This window comes from Diceros bicornis, chromosome 28, assembly GCF_020826845.1.
Source record: "Diceros bicornis minor isolate mBicDic1 chromosome 28, mDicBic1.mat.cur, whole genome shotgun sequence".
Taxonomy (NCBI): Eukaryota; Metazoa; Chordata; class Mammalia; order Perissodactyla; family Rhinocerotidae; genus Diceros; species Diceros bicornis.
The window spans coordinates 5,398,684-5,419,052 of record NC_080767.1 but is presented as its reverse complement, the minus strand read 5'-3'; the positions used below and the strand labels follow the sequence as shown (position 1 = coordinate 5,419,052).

The following is a 20,369-nucleotide window of genomic DNA, read 5'->3' as shown; positions in this document are numbered from 1 at the left end:
GCTTTTACACCCACAAATCTTCCTTCCCTGTTTCTCCATCCCTCCCTCTCTAATACACAGAATCCCTCTAAAAGCAAATTAGATACAAAATATTAAAAACTTGTTGAAAGAAGATGAATGAATAGTCAAGACCTCTCGATTCCAGTTATCCTTGCACATGGTTGATATTTAACTGGGGGTGGGTCACCACCCAGAAGTTCAACTATTAATGGTTTTACAAGGATGGAAGCAACCTGTGATGTGTATACCCCATAATTTTCTCTTCCTGTTACTCACTGTAGATTGAAAATATTAATACCAAAGGAAGGACTGTGCAGGAAATAAATTATATCAAGGGTGTGTGTGGCTAAAATGAAACAGAAATATGAGCAAAACTTTATTTACACAAGAAATGTGTTAAAGAAAGTACAATATTTTTTGCCCAGGCCTTTCTGATGTGTTTCTGCATTTTGAAAATACTGTTTCTGGTTCATCTTCTGAAGCCTCTCATATCACTTTTTCTATTTCAGGAGTCTAGGTGGTGACCATTTTGCCTGCCTCCCTCACGTGTGTGAGCTACCTGTTTCACATTTTGGCCTGTTACAGGTGAGAGGGCTCTGCGAGTCATTTGTGTCTTCAGCCAGGAAAGCATCTGACAGACTTTCCTAAGAATTCCCAAGCAGTGCCAGCAGTGGCCGCAGCGGAACCAGGAGTGTATGCAAGGTGTAGGACAACCACATCGATTGGTAGTAAGAAAAAAACCAAACAACTACTGATTTGAGCTTCTACTATCATCTAGACATTGTGCTAGAATCTTTTGATTGTCCCACAACCCTGAGGGGTACTTTCATCTCCATTTTTACAGCTCAGAAAGCTGAGACTCAACAACGTAACCCAAGCCATTAGCAGCCGATCATGTCTTCTGACCCCACAGACTTTGTCATTTCTTGTACACTCTGGCATCTCTGTTGGCTATCACATCTGCCCTGCTCTCCAGAACCAATCACACTGGGCTCCCAGCAGATGAATCTGGCTCAAGGGGACCTCATAGGAGATTGGGTCAAGGGGACCAGGTGCAGGAGGTGCGAGAACAGCAGTGCAGGAGGAGGGGACGGCCTTCAGCATGTAACCAGCATTTGCGTGCAGACAGCAGTTGAATTTTAGGTATCTACTGCTCCCTTTTCTGTCTCTCTGCCTTTGTCTCTGCCCCTCTCTCTTTCTGGCTCAGTCTCTACTCACACTCACTCACAGGAAGCACAGGGCCAATCCCCACTGCCCCGGAGCATCCTGCCTTTACATGCTCTCCATCTGGTTCTCCAAAGGGTAGGTCTCTTGCAGATGGCATCCAAGAGAAGACTCTCCTGGCACAAAGAGGCCCCGGCTCTCCATCCCCACCCTAGCTTGCTCCCTCTCTGCTTTCTTCTCCCTGGACCCCATGGGTGGCCTGCACACTGCTGCTCTCCCCACCCTGTCTGATGTAGGGATATGTCTGCTCCTTCTTTCATTAGTCTGCAAGTGTCTGGGAGATTTTCAGTGAGGCATTTGACCACAACCAGGGACAACGACCCTGCAGAACTGGCTGTGTGGACGTGGGTGGAGGGCAACTGAGGTACAGGGAAGAGAGGGCACCTGTGGTGCGGAGGCCTCATTCCTGTCCAGGCTGGCCTCTCCCTCCCACAGCTGTTGCCTGGGAGTGATGATCCCTGCCCTGTCCCTTTACAGGACCATGGGGTAAATGAGATATTGGAGGGGAAAGCACCCTACAAACTGGGAAGCACTAGCAGTGTGCCACTATTTTTATTTTTCTTAGCATTATTCCAACCTACACACAGGCCTTTTTTTTTTTAAATGTTACAAAAAACATAGTGTAAACTAAGTCTTCCTCCCATTCAGACCCCACTTTGTTGCCCCAAAGCTAAATATTGGTATTAATTCTCTGAGCATCCTTCCAGACATTTTCTATGCAAATATATCTATATGTGTGTTCATATTCCTGGTAGCACACTCTACTCCAGTGCTGCTGAACAGAAACACAATGAAAGCCACAGATGCAATTCTGAATTTTCTAGTAGACACTATTAAAAAGGCAAAAGGGGGAGGTGAAAACAATTTAATAATATATTTTATTTAACCCAACATAACCCAGATATCATCATTTCAACATGTAATAAATATACATCCCGTATTTCATACTAAGTCTTCCCAATTAAGTGGTCATGAGATTTCAAAACAACCTGGAAAATGCTGGAGATAAGATGTTAAGAAAAAAGGAGAACACAGAGGTGAATGTGGACTATGATCATAAGTATGCCAACCTAATCTTTATGCAAAGAGCCAGACTAGCACATGGGATTTCCTGGGGTGTGGGATTGTGAGGGGTGGTGGTCCCTTTTCATTTCCCTTTATGTTGTTATAAGGTGGGGCTATCATTAAAAATGGTTTTCTGTTTTTATCTATTTTAAAATATTGTTACATAAGTAATACATATTCATCACAGAAAAAATCAGAAAATAGAGCAAAATGAAGAAGATAAAAGACACAGCCTCAACAGTGACAATCAGTCTCCATTAAGACAGGAAACTATGTTATTTTTACAAAATATATTAAATTTAAGAGTTTTAAGGCTGATCAGAACCGTCCTGCGAGCTGTGGTCAATTCAGGGGGCCTGAGCTGCCCACCATCTCCCTCCAAAGGCCTTTTGGTTTATTAACCATTATCTATTGAGCTCTAAGTGCAGAAAGTGCCATAATTATGGACATTACTAATTTCCCACTTTTTCTCTAGAAAGCACATGAGAGGTTGTGGGCAGGAGATAAACACTTTCTCCCTTTGAAGTTCCACAATCCTTCCTCGTCGGAAAGTGTGGTAAGCCTGCAGAGGTCTTTCTCTGCTGCGACACTAAGCGATTTGCCAAAACCTGCTCTCCTGCATCTCGGACAGGGGCAGGAGCTGGGGGAGGAAGAGCCCCGGACTGGGAGTCCAGTGTCCTCCATTCTAGTATGCTCTGCTGCTGAGTGACTCGGAACAAGTCACTACGCCATCCCGCCCTCCATTTCCTCATCTGTAAAATGAGGATGATCATATCACATGCCTCAGTGGGTTGGTGGGTGAACCTCAAATGAGACAGGGATGCTGGACACGTGTGTCACAGGCAATCAAGGTTTTCTCCCCTCTGAGAGAGACCCCCCCTTTTTTTTTTTAAATCTCAGGTGGCCATTGCAAGGTACTCTGGCTGGCAAATAGCCTACATTCTGTGGGGTAAGGGCCGTCACGTGACCCATTCAATTCAACACGCATTCCCTGGGCACCTGTGGAGTCCAGGTGTGGGCAGGGAGGAGAGAGGTGAGGCAGAAGCAGCCCCAGCTCCTCCACGAGGGACCTTCAGGAAGGAGGGAGAAGCACACACTCATATAGATCATCATCACCATCTGTCCTGAGCCCACAGGGCATATATGCTAAGGGTGGTGGTGACCCAGAGCGGGAAGTGACTATCCACACCCAGGGTAGGGCACAAATGCTTTCTGGTGAGTTGACATTTGAACTGCACCTGGCAGGATGAGCAGGAGATCAGCAGGAAGAGAGGGGAAGTGGTGTCAGGCAGAAGAAACAGCATAAGCAAAAGTGCCAGGGCCCTCGATGAGAGGAGGATGGAGGGAGGAATGCAGGGAGGAACACGCAGGACTGGAACATAAGGGGCTTGACTGACCACTGCCTCCCTTGGCCCACAGGCTACCTCATCATCCACGTGGTGCAGAGCCTGTGTGGCCTGGCCATCATGTATGGCCTGGTGTTGCCCATCATCCACAAGCAGGGCCTGGAGATGCTCCGAGGACTGGGCATCGGGACGTAAGTGCTGGGGCTTTCTGTCATTACCCAGGGCCTGGGGCTGGTGGGCTCTTGCAGCTGCTCTCCAAAATGCCCCTTCCCTGTGGGCTGTCACCAACCTGTGGCCCCATGCTCTCAACCCTGATGCAGGGATGAACCATCATAGTAACTCACAGTGGTGGGAGCCTTACAGTTTACAAAATGGTTCCACTCTCACTGTTGAATGGAGTCCTCACATTGGTGTGTGTGTGTGGCGGGGGCGGGGGGGGGTGGATACAAGTATGTCCATTTTATAGCTGGGAAGATTGAGGTTCAGAGAGGTCAAGTGAGAGACAAGACAGTATAGTGGAAGGAGAGAGGGAATCTGAGCTTAGATTTTAGATCACCTGTGTGACTTTGGGTAAGTTGCTTCTCTGAGCCTCAGTTAACCCATATGGAAGATAAAGGTGAATGCTGACATTACTGAGAATTTACTATGCGTCTTTTCTCTTAAGAAACCTTTGAGATTGGGGCTTACGTTAGCCCCATTTTTTCAGATGAGGAAACAGAGGCACAGAGAGGCTAAGCAATTTGTCCAAGGAGGGGGAGGAGGCAGGATTGGGAGCTAGGCAATGGAAACCAAAGCCTCATTTAACCCCACCCCACATTGGTGCTCGGAGGATGCAAAGACGGGATGTGGTACTGTCTGGGGACCTCCCTGCTCTGAGCTCCTTGGTTCCATCCTCCTCTAGAGCTCCCTGTGAGTCTGAGGCAGAGCCTGCCCTGTCCACTGTCCCATGGCTTTTGTGAGCTCTTCTAAAAACTCCATTCCTTTCTTGGATTCCCATGCTGTGAAACCACTCATCCCAGCTGCCCCCTCTGGACAAAAGGACATCAATTAAATCCTGGAGTTCTGCTCTGGAGCCAGAAGACCTGACTCTGTAGCTTTGGGAAAATCATCTCCCCTTTGTGAGCCTCAATTTTCGTATCTGCACAATGGGCATGAAAATGCTCTGTAGGCAGAAAGCATAAAGCTCATGCTACTGTTGGTGTGGCGGGCTGTCAGCATCTCTCTCCTCTTTATCACCCGGCATTCAAGAAGGGCTTGGGAAGAGTGGACAAGCCCACCTCAGGATGGTCTCACCCTATGTTTCAGCATCACCATAGCCATCATCCTGGGTCTCATGATCCTGCAGGTATGGATCGCTGCCAGCTTTTTCCTGCAACCAAAGATGGGCACAGCCGACAAGCAGAAGCCCTTGGCTCTCAACAACAGGTGAGGGCAGAGAAGGGAATGGGCACTGCAGGGCTTTGGCTTCAGCAGTCTCTCGTGCCTTCCTCTCCACCCGTGGCAGGGTCCTGGGCGGACTCGGCACTCTCTGAGAAGGTGAGGGGCAGTGTCAGGAGTGGGCGCTGGAGCCAAACTGCCTGGCTCCAAATCCTGGCTCCATCCTTTATGAGCTATGTGACCTTGTGTGACCTTACTAAACATCTATGAACCTCAGCTTCCTCATTTTACAAATAATTGTGCATACCTCCATGAGGTGTTCAGAGGATGAAATGTTAAGATACGAATTTAGAACAATAGTGCTGGCCCATGGTAATCCTTTCCAATTCATTCATTCAAAGCCGTTCACTAGTGAAGGAAACAACATGGGCATTGAGGATACAGAGATATCCCTACATCACCTGCCTGTGAGGAGCTCACAGTCCACTGGAGCTGACAGACACAGACACACAGGGACAGTAGACTCCAGAGGGTGTGGAAGAATTACTAGAGAAACATGAATAATGGAGGAGGAGAGGCAGGAGTGTTAACCCAAGTGCAGGTGGTTCATTTGAGCTGAGATGGGTAGGCTGGACATATTCCTGCAGGCAGAGATGAGGAGAGGGCATGGCTGGCAGCCCCCACTGCATGAATGTGGGCAGGAAGCCATGAAAGGGCAGGACATGTTGGGAGGAGAATGAGAATCCAATACGGTGGCCGTGCAGTGGCCTTAGATGGTGAGGGGCAGGGAGGGGGCACAAAGTGACAATGCCAGAAAGGCCCCTCTCAGAGAGGGCCCAGAAATTCAGCATGCAGAGTTGGGGCTTTATCCCAGAGGCAACAGGAAACCACGTGATCAGGTGGTCATGTGGGAAGTTTCATCTGGAGGACTGGGAGCAGTTCCAGCTGGGGGGAGGTCACTGTCACAACAGACAGTGGGAAAGCCACAACCTCTGCTAGAACCACAAAACCAGCTGTAGCCACATGAGATTTCTTATCATACAGGAAAGCTCAAAACCCAAGGATTCCATGAAACTTGACAGTTCTCAGTAACATTTGTCCAGCACTGGCTCAGTGCCCCCTACACTGCTTCTGAGCCAGTCCTCACAGTAGTGCTGTGAGGTGGGGACAGTCAGCTCCTGCTTACAGCACGAGGTCACACAGCTAGGAGACAGGAGATGTAGGATTTGACACAGGTCTGGGGGGCCCCTAGCCCGCCTGCCTAGCCACCTTCTCATACTGAAAGGGTGCTGCCCTCTGCCTGCTTCCGTTTGCAGGAAAGCGTTCCACAACTTCAACTACTTTCTGTTCTTCTACAACGTGCTGCTGGGCCTGGGCGCCTGCCTCTCCAGGCTGCTCATCAGCTGCATCCTGGGCACGTGGCTGATCGCCCGCATCGACAGGACCATCGTGCAGAGTGGCTATGAGGGAGCAGACATGGGTAAGTGGCCAGCCCCCGAGGGCCATGCATCTGGGGAGGGCTGGCCTTGCACCTTTGTAGAAGTTGCCTGGAGGTCGGGTATCAGAGGCCCACAGGTCACACTCTTCACTTATATTTAGAGCTTGTCTTCCCACGGAGGCTATGAAGCTGAGTAGGAAAAACACACTCATTCAGAAGGGAATTCAGGCTATTATCAACACCTCACATTTGACAGACCTTTGAGGTATCATGGAGGGCAGTGAGAGGTAGCGGAATTCTATCCAAACAGAAGGTAATGTATGAATGCACAGCTCTAAAATTTCTGAGAAAGAACACATCTCAGAATTATTGGTATTCTTAGTTGGAAACAAACTTAGTTAAGAAAACGGTCTGTTCGGTTGCAATACTCAAAAATCAGCCACTTCTGTGGAGCAGAAATGGTTTTTGCTCTGTTTCTGGCCCGTGTCCATTCACTCACTCATCCATTCATTATATGACCGATGCCTTCTCCTATTAGCCACAGAGGCTCCTGGCCCCTTTGAGCTTCAAATTCCCCATGGAATGGATAGATTAGGATGTGATCTCTAAGCACTCTTCCAGCTCTTTCTACCTTATTTTCTAGATTCTCAGCAAAGACACGGGCACCATTTAGGAACAAAGTGATGCTGCAGTTATGTTATAAAAAGCAAGAACTGGGCCATCCTGGGCTGTACTGCCTGGCCTGACTTGTCTTCTGGCTTTCAGGGTACAGTGCATGGATTGGCATGCTCTATGTGGATCATTATCATACCAACCCTGTGCTTGTCAGCTTTTGCCACATCCTGATCACAGGCCACAGGGAGAGAAGGCTGTAGCAGGCCATCAAATACTGGTACCTAAATCAGTCAGCAGGTAAGTCTCCTGTCTGAATCTACACTGGGGTTGGATGAGAGGAAAAAGTACCCTAAGCCTTCTCTGGGATTCCTGAGATGTCCCAGGTTACCCTTCCCCACCCCCCTTCCTCCACACTCCATGCCCTGGGAAACCTTCTACCCAGGAGATCAGGAGGCTTAGCCCCCAGTCAGCCTGGCTATGGGACCCCTGAGGCCTTGTGTCCTTGTCTTTCTGACTGGGTTCCTCCCTTTTTCTGGGAAATGAGCTCTAGTTCTGCTAGCTGAGTCCTTCATTCCCCCATTTGAGACCCCACCCATATCCCAGGATGCAGGCCAGATGCCCTCCAAGATAGCACTCAGTTTTGCTCACCACAAGCTCTCCCGGCCACCAACTCCTGCCCCCTCAAGGCTCTAGTGTCTCCTCCCACCCCTGTTATTCTGCTCTGCCTTCTGCTCGGAAGCCCATCAGTTAGCCATGTCTTGTCAGCAGCGATCTGGACTGTGTTCATCACTGTTCCCAACACTGCAGATACTCAGCTCTGTGGGACAAACTCGCACCCCTCCAGCCGCCCTCATGTCCCCAGGAGTCCTGGTCCAGCTCCTTCTCCTACTCCTCACATCTACTGGGCAGCTTTTCCTACAGCCTCTGAGGAGGACAGAGACAAGCTGCCCCCTCATTCCAATTCGTCTACTCTGAGTCTATCCTAGGTCCCCGCATCTCAGCCAGGTCCAGGACGAGGTGGCTCCTGCTGCAGACCCTCATCAACAACCCCAGACTGGTCATGCTCAGAAAATCGAGAGCAGGTTATGGTTCCCAGGAGTTTACCCCGATTCCAGTGATGTGCTTGGAATGCTGACGCTGACCTGCAACTGTGCCACCAGGCCATTCCAGGATCACTGCCGCTGAGAGAAGGCCCAGGCCCCCCAGCAGCTGTCCCCTGCAGTGTGATGGGATGCACAGCTACTGTCCATGCAAGTGGCACATAGCACTGGCCAGGATGGCACCTGGGCTGAACAAGGAAGTCTCAGGTCTAATTCACTCCCTTGGCAAAAAGATCAAGAACTAAAGAGAATTTCTGTTGAACAGACTTTGCCCAATAATGAGCTCCACTATCCATGGTTAGGAGGCAGCCTGGGGACTTCCATGGCGAGAAGCAGTTAGTTTGACCACAGGACAGAACTTTGTGCCACTGAAGAAGGTGGTAAAATTTCTATATGAGGAGAGTTTAACCGTTTGACGCAGTTTTTCTTGGGAAGAAAGTGTGGCCTTAATCCAACGGGGTCCTCATTGCTTCCTCCTTTCCAGGCCCTACGGTGGTGGGAGAGAAGGAAATCCATGATCCCAGCCTCCAATCTGGGAGAGTGAGCCGGCACACAGTGAGCTCTCCCTGCCAGGGCCACTGGGAAGAGGGACAGATCCAAACTGACCAGGGTCTTGGTCACAAAGAAGATGCACAGATTCCCTCTGACAAGGGAGGATCACCTGGGACAGCTGCCTGTCTGAGGAGGCAGAGATGGGGTGGGCAGGCATTCTAGGTGGGGGACAACAAGAGCAGAGGTGTGGGAGCCGGAAAGGTCCACGCCTGTTTGAGGAGGATGAGCCCTCTGGTGTTTGCAGTGCAGGGCACTGGGGGCTGCTTAGACCATTCCTCCTTAGGCCCCGATGCCAGGCTGGGAGGCCTGGACATCTCTTGTTGTACAGAGGGCCCAGTACTGACCCAAATTCTTCACAGCTAAGCCTCAAGTCTCTGAGGGCCTGGAACCTGTACAAAATCTGATCATTCCAAGTCACTCATGAAGCCTGTGCAAGAGCCAGGAGGCTCCACCAACAGGGTGAGAGAAATCCCTGTCCACCTCACAAGTCCCAGAGCCACTGCAACTCAGTAATCGTTACTGAGTACCTCCTGTAAACCAGTCGTGTTGCTAGGTGTGTCTGCCATACTTATCTCTCTTAACACTCCACAACTAAGCTTTGTCATTCTGCTTTTAGAAACTGAGAAAACTAGGAGAGGTGGCCATGAGGGCAGGGTCTGCACCTGCCCCCACCCAGCTCCTGCCTGGCCTCACCTCTCATTCTTGCTGAGCTGCTCCATGTCCTGGACCAGGCCCCAAGTCCCTCCTCGGGCTTGGATGCAATGATTTGCAGCCACCTGGAGCAGCAGAATCTCTCTCACGACTTTGTATTCCCGGGGCAGAGGGAAGGACAGAAAATGCAGACAGGACCTGGGTGGGGGATGCTGCAGGGGCCTTGTTGGGGTAAGGAGTGAGGAAGGGCTCGGTCCTGGGTCGTTGCTCAGATGAGAACCCTCCTTCCCTCCAATTCCATCCAGGTCCAACCTGTTCTCACGGATGGGTGTAACTAGCCCCTCCTCCAGGAAGCTGTCCTTGATGCCAGCCCCTTTCCCTCACCCGCCAATCCAGTGCGTTTCCCACTTCTCTGTCACCAAACTCTCCCAATAAATGTAAGACATAGGGGATGGAGCAGGGAGGGTCCTGCCCAGCGGGTCTCTGATTTCCACTGCCCTACCCTCCCCTGCAGTGAGTGCCACAGCTGCTCACCTTAGTCCTTTTCTGGAGGTTGATCCGATTCTCCTGAGAGGCAGGCAGCCAAAGTCCTTCAGAAAGAGCCCCCAGCCCATAACTAGCCCCTCATCCTCAGGTCTTCTCATGTTGCACTACCACCAGATCCCTCAAGGGGGCAGCACACACAGAAAACAGGCTTGGACCTAGGCCAGGCTCTGGGCTTCAGAGCTGGGGGGACATGGGAGCTGAGGCTCAGGGATCTTCCAGCCCAACCCTCTCTGATGACAGATGGGGAGACTGAGGCCTCAGGCAGGAAGAGACTGCTCGGCCACTTCTGTGCTGTCTGACTTGAAGCAAGCCAACGTCTCTCCTCTCCATGGGTACCGTCTGGGGGAGAGGCTGACTCCAGCCCCAACAAAACCTCCTGCAGCTTTGCAGTCAGGCGGCTCTGCTGCTTCACCAGCCTGGGGAACTGGGACGGGTGTCTTATGCAGAGCCTCCTTTCACTCACAGGGTGGCTGAGAGGCTCTCAGGACAGGAGGTTTGCCAAGTGCTGAGAGCTCAGGGCTCAGTACGGGAGCTCTCTCCTCCCAAGCCTCAGGATCCTGGCCCCCCTGCTCTACCCCCAGGCTCACTCACCTCCAGATAATCCTGCATCACAGTGTCCAGCATCACTAGGTCAGTGAGGAATGTGCCAAGGAAAAGGACAACACCCTGTGCCATCGGGGTGGGAGCGGTGATGAGCCCCCACTCTCAGGTGCCTCCACGGACCCTCCCCTGAAAACTCCTCACCCTCAGCCTCGTGGCCCACCCCAGGATTCCCACATGGAGCAGCCTAGGACCCTTAGCAGCCTCCCCTCAATTCCCCCCCACCCCCCCCACCCTCTAAGAACAGCAGACTCCTAATCACCTCCCAGGGCCTGCAAATCAGAGGGTATGTGGTCTCTGGCCTCTCCCCACCCCCAAATCCATCCTGCACCCAGCTCTTCCAGGCCCTCCTCCTGGTCACTTCTAATGGAAGATTTCAGGCACTGTGGAAACAGGAGGCAGGGCTGGAGGAGGAAGGGCCCTCCTCTCTTGGTTTGGAGAGCTGCAGCTGGGAGGGGGAAGCCCCCTCGCCTCTGACCCTAGAGCCCCTCCCCCACAGCCACACTCACCTGCGCCTGCTGCCACTTCTTGTGGGCTCTCTGGGGTAGCATCTCCCGGATGGCAGACTTGGAAGGCCCCTCCTGCCAGGGTCAAGGACAGGGTCAGTGAGGCCATACCCCCATCACCCCATTTCCCCCCATTTCCCCCCAGGACCCCTAACCTCGGACCCTGGACATCTGATCCCAGTCAGCTGGTACCAACTTCTCTGCCCTTCAGCGTCCTCTGATTCTAGAACAGTCCCAGCTTCAACACCCACCGGTGTGTGGTCATAGGCCTGTGGCCTGGCCTCCCTGGGCCTATTTCCTCATCTGGAAAGTGTGAGAACTCCACCTACCTCACAGGGCCTCCTGAGGACTCAATGCCATATTACTATCATCACTGTTCTCCCCTCACACCTCCAGCACATTCCTTTCTTCCCTTGTACCTCATCACCACCCTGTGAGGCCTGCACCACAGGATCATCACCCTTCATTTTCCAGATGAGGAGACAGACGCCCAAAGAGGGGCAGTGACTTGCTCAGAGGCCACAGAGGAGGCTGCTCCCCGCTCTAGCCAGAGGCCCTATCCCAGCTGCCTTCACCCCACCCCAGCCCCACCACTGACCAGAGTCCTGTCCTCTGGGCTCTCAGTGAGTGTCCAAGCCCCCAGTCTGGCTGAGCCATGGATGGAGAGGGATGGGGTGTCTCGGGAGGTTGATTGAGAGGCTCCTGCTGTCCCAGCCCCATGGGAGTCTCTGCCCCCCCCAGGCTGGGCCCGAGGCCATGCCAAAGGCTTCACCTCCCCAAGGTGCCCCTCAGGACGTTCCCCTGAATAGCACTTTCTTCATGTACTCAGGAAGGGGACTCCTGAGAGCCATCACGACTGACAGGGTAGGGGGTGACCAGGGCACAGGCTGCGAACACTTTGTTTCCTCTTGCACACGAAGCTTCTGACTTCATTCAGAAAGGACCCACTAAGAATCCATCAGTTCCCCAGACTCATAAAATCTAGGGCGTGTGTCATTGCCAACTAGACACCCAGGTGAGAATCCCAACTGCGACTGATCAGCAGTGACTGCTACAGGGGCAGAGTAGGAAGTTCCAGAACGCACACATACCTGTCCCCGGTCCAGCCATTTGGACCCAAGCCGAGGCAGCCCCTTTGTCCACCTCGCCTGTGGGATTCCCCTACAGTGCCCATCCCTAGGGCAGGCAGGGTGCCCTCCCCTTGGAGATGCAGTGAAGATAGGAGGAGCAGCAGGGGCCTGGACTCCTGGGGACAGGCTGGACTGATTGAGGAAAGAAAGGAACCCCTACCCACCCCAACAGCCTGCAGGAAGCTAAGTGCTAGCAGGATGGACCAGCATGGAAGCCAGACACCTGCTGATTCTGCCAGCTCAGCAACCCTTCCTGGAACAGCCCAGGCACCACCACTCTATCCAATTACCAGGGCCTCCCCCCTTCAACTGCCCCTCAACCTCCCCTTTCACCTGCTCATGGATCAAACAGATCCCTCTTCCTGTTCATCTAGACAAGACTGGAATTTCTCAAAGATACTTAATGAGAAACAAAACCACATCTTGCCTATTCGCCCTTCCCCTCCCACCCCTCCTCTCTTTCCAGACCTCCAGTCTCCACTCTACCTTGATGAGCAGCTCCCTGCTCAGTGAACTGTCTTTGCTGCACAGCTTTTGACACTTTCGGGAGCACTTCCTGAGGGGAGGGGAAAGGAAAGAAGGAAGGAGAAATTTTGGAATTATGGGAGGGGTGTGAGTACAAATTCCTTTTATTTGAGAACCCAAAAGATCCAAACTGTTCGGATGAGGGTTTCCACTGGGTTCCTCAAAGGGCTCCGTGGGCCTGGGGAAGGGAGCCTTCATGTTGGTCACTTGGGGCCTCCATTTGCATTTCTTCTGAGCAGCTCTGTTTGACCAGTTTGGGTTTCAACTGGACACAGAGTTTGTTGCTATAAAGTAAACACTTGAAACTCTCCAATTTGGCTCAACCCAGTCTCTGATGCTTAAGGAAACTGATTCCTGAAGCAGAACTGGTGGCCTAAGGTCCTAGGGAGGCTTAGAGACCCCAGCCCAGTCCCTGTCCCCAGGGTTCACTGCCTCCAGAGAGATCCCAGCTGAAAGAGGGGGCAATGCCAGCCCTATGGCAGATTTCTCATCCACCCTGGTGCTCCAATGGAAAGAGGACTACCCACCTGGAAACTTCTCCTCGTGTCTTTTTCAGACAGTGAATGGAGGTGCTCTGCAGAGCAGAGAGGATGGTGTGTAGTGAGAAGTTCCTGAGGATTCAGCACTCCTGCAGAAGGGAAGACGATGAGCTGTGAGGTGGGGAGCTGGAGCCTCATCTGCTCTGGCTGAGCCTCGCCTCGCTGTGCACGCGTGTGCACTGGATCAACGGCTCTGCTCAGGATGTGAGTTCTTTGCCATCCTCTCCACCTTCCACCTCTGAGTGCCCAAGTCCTCTGGAGCCCTGCGGGCACCGCCAATGCAATCAGGCGGGTCCACAGGGCACTGGATATGGTGGGCCTGAAGAGTCTAGAGAGGAGGAAATCACTTTTATTTCTCCCCCAGCTTTAGAATGTATTGTCAAACTTTTAAATTTCACAATTTTGTCATATTATGACTGAGGTTGAGCATATTTTCCTATATTTAAGGCTATTCATATATCTTTTTCTGTGAACTGTGAGTTCATGTCTTTTGCCAATTTTTCTACTGTGTTCTTTTTCTTATCAATTTCTAGGAGCTCTTTATATATCGGGGATGTGAGCCCCTTTGTAAGGGATTGCAAATATTTATTCTCAGTATATCATTTCTTTCTTTTTTATGTTTTGTTTTGCTTTTTAGGTGTTTGTGTTTGTTTGTTTTGCTAGGTATTGTTAAGATATCACTTCTCCCCAAATTGATCTATAGATTCATATAATCACAATAAAATATTGTGCAGATATAAGCTTATAAAATATAAGCAGATATCTGGTGGACACTATCTGATTTCAAAATTTCCGTAGAAATACAAATGGCATAATGACGTTTCAGTCAATGATGGACGGCATATATGACAGTGGTCCCACGTGATCAGTATCATATAGCCTAGGTGTGTTTTAGGCTATACCATCTAGGTTTGTGTAAGTACACGCTATGATGTTTGCACAATGACAAAATTGCCTAATGACACGTTTTTCAAAGCATATACCAGTTGCTAGGCAACACATGACTATAGTTGTTTCTCAGCTTTATAACTGACATAAAACATTGTATAAGTTTATGATATATGACATGAAGATTTGATACACATATCTATTATGAAATGCTTACAAAGTAAGGTTCGTTAGCACATCCCTCGCCTCACATAATTACCATTTTTTTGTTGTTATGGTGAGAACATTAAAGCCCTATTCTCATAGTAACTTCCAAGTCTACGGTACAGTTTTGTTAACTATGGTCACCATGCTGTACCTTAGATCCCCAGAACTTATTCATCTTATAACTGAACGTTTGTCCCCTTTAACCAACATCTCCCCACTTTCCCCACCCCTCAGCACCTGGCAACCATCATTCTAACTCTGTTTCTATGAGTTCAATGTTTTCAGATTCCACATATAAGTGAAATCATACAGTATTTCCTTCAGTCTTTCTCTGACTTATTGAGAGGGCAGTTCTAAATCGATTAACTAGAAGAATGGTAGTGCCATTTACAGGAATTGGGAAATAAGAAAGAGGGACAATGAAATTGGGTTTTGTACATGTTGAATTAAAGATGTCTCTGGGACATTCAGGTGTTACGTTATCCCCTGCTTACAACTCTTCAATGGCTTTCTACAGCTTTCAGCATAAAGTCCTCCAAATCAGTCTGTTTACCACAGCCTGTGAGGCCCTGCTGGCCTGGCCTCCCTTCTTTACTCTGTGTTCCAACCACAATGGCCTCCTTTCAGTCTTTGTCTGCCATGCTTCCTCTATTTTGGGGACCTTTGAACATTCCTTCCCATGGGATTAGTGCCTATTCATCTGTCAGAGCTCAGCTCAAGGACCGATTCCTCGGGGAAGTCACTGCTGACTCCCCAGTGCAACTCGGAGTGCTCACAGCACGATGTTCTTCTGCTCCAGAGCACTTACCTTTGTCATTACATATTTGATAGGATGATTATCTGATCAATGTCAGTTTCCTCCATTAGATTGTTTTTACCCTGGACAGTGCCTATCTGCACTGCCTAGCAATGTGTCTGGAAGAGAACAGACAAGTAATAAACATTTCCCAATTAATTAATTGTGGAGAAGTCTTTTTGATTTTTCAATAAAGCTTTAATACACATAATATCTGATGATAGCCACATCATCTTTCCAGAAACAGCTCTTGTATGCACTACAGTGCTGCAAATTCCTACACTGCCTGGGTGCTTGCCCTGCTATCAATTGTTACCACAGAAACCCAATCCATATTTTTGAATTTAAAAACTGATAAGAAAGGAAAGATCCCCTCTCCCCATTTGTAAAATTAAAGTATATGACTAAGGAATATTCACTTTGAATAAGTAACTGTCTTTTAAAGAGCAATGGCAAAGGAGATTTATTGAGGAAAGGTTTATTGATCAAATTCGGGAAATCACTTAAGGTGTTCATAACCCAGTGGACGAATAATAATAAACTGTGATTAAAAAGTCCTTTTTATCCCTGATTGCAAACAAATATTGGACAACTGGGGAATGGTTAAATTATGGTGCGATGGAAGACCAAACAATATGAAAAATATTGAGGTAGAAGTCTACTTATTGATATGAAAAGATGTTCAAAATATATGAACATATTAATGAAAAAAGCAAGTCACAAAAATGCTCGTTATGATCTAATTTTTCTAAGAACGCATACATATTTTTCCATCTTTTTGTTGATCTGTATTTTCTAATTTTTTTACATTGCACATTAATTACGTAATAAAAAAATCCTAGAGCTGGCAACCTGGTGACTTGTTTTAGTTCTGGATCTGCTGTGACCCAGAACATGTTGCTTTACTGCTTTAGGCTTCAGGCTTCAGTTGTCTATCTGTTAATGAGTGTGCCTGGAGTATGTAGTCTTAAGCATTTAGAATGCTCATGTTCTTTTAAAAGTCCATGTGACCTAAGGAAGGTATGCAGCCTGGGTCGGGGTGGGGCTGGGGTGGAGAGGACAGAGTGTGTATGTTTGAGCTTTTGCTGAGGCTGTGGACCCAGGGGGCTCTTGAAGACGCTGAGCCTATAGTCCCCAGACAGTGCCCACACGCCTCAAGAGCACCAGCTGTGCTCTATGGTTAGGTGGGAAAACAAGTCCACAGCTTAGTGAGAGGAACAGGCACAGCAAGAGGGAAAATGCAAAACCAACACACAACCCTTCACTGCGGACCTTCCTCACGATCAATTACTATTTCCAAGGCCACAGTGTTTTCCTCAGAAACCTTCCGTGGTAAGTTTTTCAGATTTCTTGACTGTGACCCATAAGAAACAGTTTACGACGTGACCCTGTCACACAGTAATAAACACGTGTTCATAGATCTATAACTGAACCCAACGTTTTGGGAAACAATCCTACATTTACTACATGTGATGCTCCCTGATATTTCCTATCCTCTCTCTCCTGTTTCATTAGAACAATCCTGACAGTGACTCCCTAAAATGATTTCAGGACTTCCTTGTGGGTCTGGACCTGCAATTTGAAAAACACAGCCTTAGGATCATTTTACATTTTTGATTAGAGAACTACATCTTGTCTTTTGATTTAAAGATGGTTACCTCTAAAAGACAAGGACAGCATTGCAGGGTATAAGGTAAGCTTTCCCCTTGACTGGAGTGATGCAAGAATGGAATTCTCAAGCTTCTCTTAGAGTCTGTGTGGTTGGAAGGTCTAGCAGAGATGGACAGCTACTAATATACCTTTGACTGAAGAAAACCCTCCTCTATATGAGAGGCTGATCCTCTTTGACTTGTGGGCATATGTAAAAATATATTTATCGGAGCATTTCTTTACAGTGATAAAAAGGTGGAAATAACCTCAAAAGGAGAATTATTGAATAACTTGTGATATATTCATGCTATAATAAAAAGAGAAAAAAACTTTTAGTGCAATAGGAACACAAAGATCAGAGCAATCAGGTGGATCCTGGGGCAGGTGGCAAGGTATGAATCAGAACTCCAGGAGGAGGAGAGAAATAGTGGACTGAAAAAGCATATCAATTATAACATACATTTATATCTGGAAAGCAAATATTAAAAGCCATCACCTTTTTTTTGTAACATGGACTACAAAACAGCACAGTTTGACAGTATCCTCGAGGTTCCTAGGTATATACAGAAGGTGCCAGCTCTCCAAATAGTTGGGGCACCCCCTCCCACAAGTTGTATTAGAAGTTTTAGGGAGCACTTATAAGACATTTATGTTTATCAGCAAGAAGGCATGGGTTGGGGAAAAACGTTGAGAAACACTTATTTGGAGACCTGGAATAACCATACAAAATTCACTTTTTCAAGAATGATTCACTGGAGGAAAATCAATGGCATACATTTGGTTCTTATTGGCTTTTTTCAGATAATGTAATAAGAGTTCTGAACAAAGGCCAGCCAACTAGGAGGGTTACTCTGTAAGTGAACTGATTCATTAATAGTGTATCAGCAAACTAACCACAGGCATCTCCCAACACACTGTAGTCCTGCCACAACCATCAGCCTCTGAAGGATAACCAGAATCACTACTAAGCTATCTCAGTTGTCAGTCATGTCATTGCAGTGGTTTTGGGAGTTCATCCTTAAAGGAAGTTCCATGAAGACTGAAGATGACATCCACTAGCAAAACAAACAAACATAAACAAATAAAAAACCACTTTCCAGTCCTGACCACTGGATCTTGGAGTATTGCTATTCCTTTTACCTGAGATGGTTAATTTTCTAGGCTACTTTATGCCCATAAGGGCAGAAAATGTAGAGAAGAACCATTAAAAAGAAACTATCAAAATCCAAAGAAGACCACAAGTCATTTAGAATCAACATGGCTTTGCTGTTGATATAAACTGTGAGGACACAACAGAAGTAGGTTTCAAGAGTGAGGCTAAAACCCTTAATGCTTAATGGAGAGGATCAAACCTGGATATAAAGGACACCTTGATTAAAAGCAAGTGTCCTGAAATATCCAGGATGTGCACGTGGGGTATTAGAAAAATTAACAAAATCAGCTATAATTTCTAGAGAAACAAGTGGTAGTGATTAGTAATGGGCAAAAACAAGTGCCTAGAGAGAAAAACCTGGCCTCTCCTCTGCTGGGAGAAGTCCTAGGAAGAAGAGTGAGTTAAAAGGAAATCAAGATGCAAAGATCCCACAAAATATGCCTAATGACTACTTCTTTGGCTGTTGGGTGGAATTGGGGTTTTCTGCCGCCCTAACAAGGATGAAGGAGGGATAAAAAGACATTGTCCCAAGAATAATGTGACTGTCAGAGACTTTGTGGCATCTAGGGAACACGGTAAAAACCTCAGAGGGCAGGAGCAGGTGGCGGTGAATAAGAGAGGGACAAGCAGCTAGAATAGGACCGTCCGACTATATGAGCTGGAGGAAATGAAAACACATGACAACCAGAATCTCCCTTCGGGTAAGAGAAGCCTGTCTAGATGTGTTTGTCAGGCAGTAAGACATATGTGGGCAGCTTGGAATGTGTGTGTGCAAGACACCCATTCTCTGCAGAGTACATGCTTACAACACAGTGAGATTATGTATAAGGGCAAAGCAGTGGAAGTAAGAGGAGGGGTTGCTCCACAGCAGGAGCTGGTGGAGAAAGAAGGAAGGGGAAGGCAGCTAGGGAACCTCTTCCCAAGCTCTCTATAAGGATTCATAGCTGCGATGAGCATGGGGAGCACCCCTCCTAACAGGCAGGAGTCTCCTCATTCGGCATGCTAAATGTGAAGTACATTTACTTGCTTTCATCTGACTTTTGACGTGGGAATGGCAGCTGTGTCGAAAAGGCTCCAAAGCAACTAAAGTGATTGCTTGGAGGTTATGAGCTTCCCTAGGCAGGATTAAGGCAAAGAAAACCTCTGAGGTGGGGAACAGAGGAAAACAACCAGAGACTGGGATGAGCAGGTGGAAAAATGAATCCCAGTATTTCACTGAGATCAAGAGGGAGAAAAACCTAGATGGTTCCCACTGCCTTCCACAGAGCATGTGTTCTATAGATCTTTGTTGAAGGAATGTTGCAGAGATTACTGGGAAATAAAAAGTTTGAGATCATGGTGTCAGTACCCTTCTTCTTCCTCAAAGTTGGGCAGAGAGACTGATCAGACCAAATCTTCATAACTCATTTCTAGAAACTACACAGTCACCAGCTCATCTCATCACATCTACTCTGTTTCCCCAGAGGTGGACCCTGACTGGTAATTCAGGGCTAGCAGGGATGAGAACAGGTAACCAGACAGCAGTTATGGGTGATTCCTTCGACCACAGGGGAGAGCTACAGAATTCCGGAATTTAGCCAGTTTCCACAACCACAAGGATAAGAAAAGAGAGACTAATATTACCAAAGTCAATAGTCCCTGCATTTATGACAGGTCCTGTGGCACTGTGGCCTGGCCCACAGGAGGGCAACTGCCCTAAGGGCATGTGTGGGAAGCTTGAAAATGTATCCTCTCCTTCCTGGGTTTGGGCTGCAGAAATTTAGCACAAGCAGCATCTGCACCTACGGGTGAAAAATTTCAAGGTGGTTGACAATTGGCTTCAGAAAGCATGTGCCTGAAAGACTGTCTGAGAGCCTCAAAGAAAGCCACACACCTAACATAGAAGGTGATCAGCCACAAGGATATGGAAAACCAGCAGAACCAGGGTCTAAAAAACGCAGAATGCTCAGCATAGATCCTAAGCTGACTGTGCACATCAACATCAATCATGAGACTTTAAACAAAAACCATCAAAAGGAGTCTCCTTACCCTCTGCTGGTCCATGAGGAAATTCAAGCCCAAAATGGTCCAGCTGTTCTCCAGTGACTGGTGTTCCTTTAGGAATCCAGTTCCTCACCACAGTGCTCTTGGAGCTTGTTCCTTGTCAGTTCTGTTGCCCGGCAGTAGCCTACAGACTACTCTTAGTCTTTAATGTCTACAGACCCTGAAGGGGGTTTACCTGGCACCTCCCTGTCTTCCTCCATTCTCTGCTGTTTATCCAGCACGGCAGCACTGGCTTCTGTCAGCCCAGGAAGACATAGTCACACCAACTGCACTGGGCTCTTTTGGGGTTTCCAAGGAGCAGAAGGGCTAAAGACTGCGTAAAACGGTCTTCCTGGACTCAGCTCAAGAGAATGAGCCAAGAGGAAGGTGCTGCTGTTGTTTAATATTTACTGGAAGCTCACAAAGCTCTAATATACAT

At 48.4% G+C, this 20,369-nt stretch overlaps 1 protein-coding gene and 1 pseudogene across 2 annotated transcripts; one reads left to right on the top strand and one right to left on the bottom strand.

Annotated features, from left to right (window-relative positions):
• Positions 1–1,414: 1,414 nt before the first annotated feature.
• Positions 1,415–8,200, top strand: LOC131393772 (stimulated by retinoic acid gene 6 protein-like; annotated as a pseudogene).
• LOC131393103 (ral guanine nucleotide dissociation stimulator-like) lies at positions 8,065–13,359 on the bottom strand. 2 transcript variants are annotated; one of them, XM_058523538.1, is made up of 4 exons: positions 13,203–13,359; positions 12,637–12,706; positions 11,024–11,095; positions 8,065–8,652 (listed from the first exon to the last, which is right to left on the bottom strand). In XM_058523538.1, the coding sequence occupies exons 1-4, from the start codon at positions 13,350–13,352 to the stop codon at positions 8,612–8,614; spliced, it is 333 nt and encodes a 110-aa protein (XP_058379521.1). In that variant the 5' UTR covers positions 13,353–13,359; the 3' UTR covers positions 8,065–8,611. The 2 variants fall into 2 exon arrangements, with proteins under 2 accessions (XP_058379521.1, XP_058379522.1); XM_058523539.1 differs by lacking the exon at positions 12,637–12,706 and adding an exon at positions 10,506–10,580 and having other exon boundaries at positions 8,303–8,652.
• Between the last annotated feature and the right edge of the window lie 7,010 nt (positions 13,360–20,369).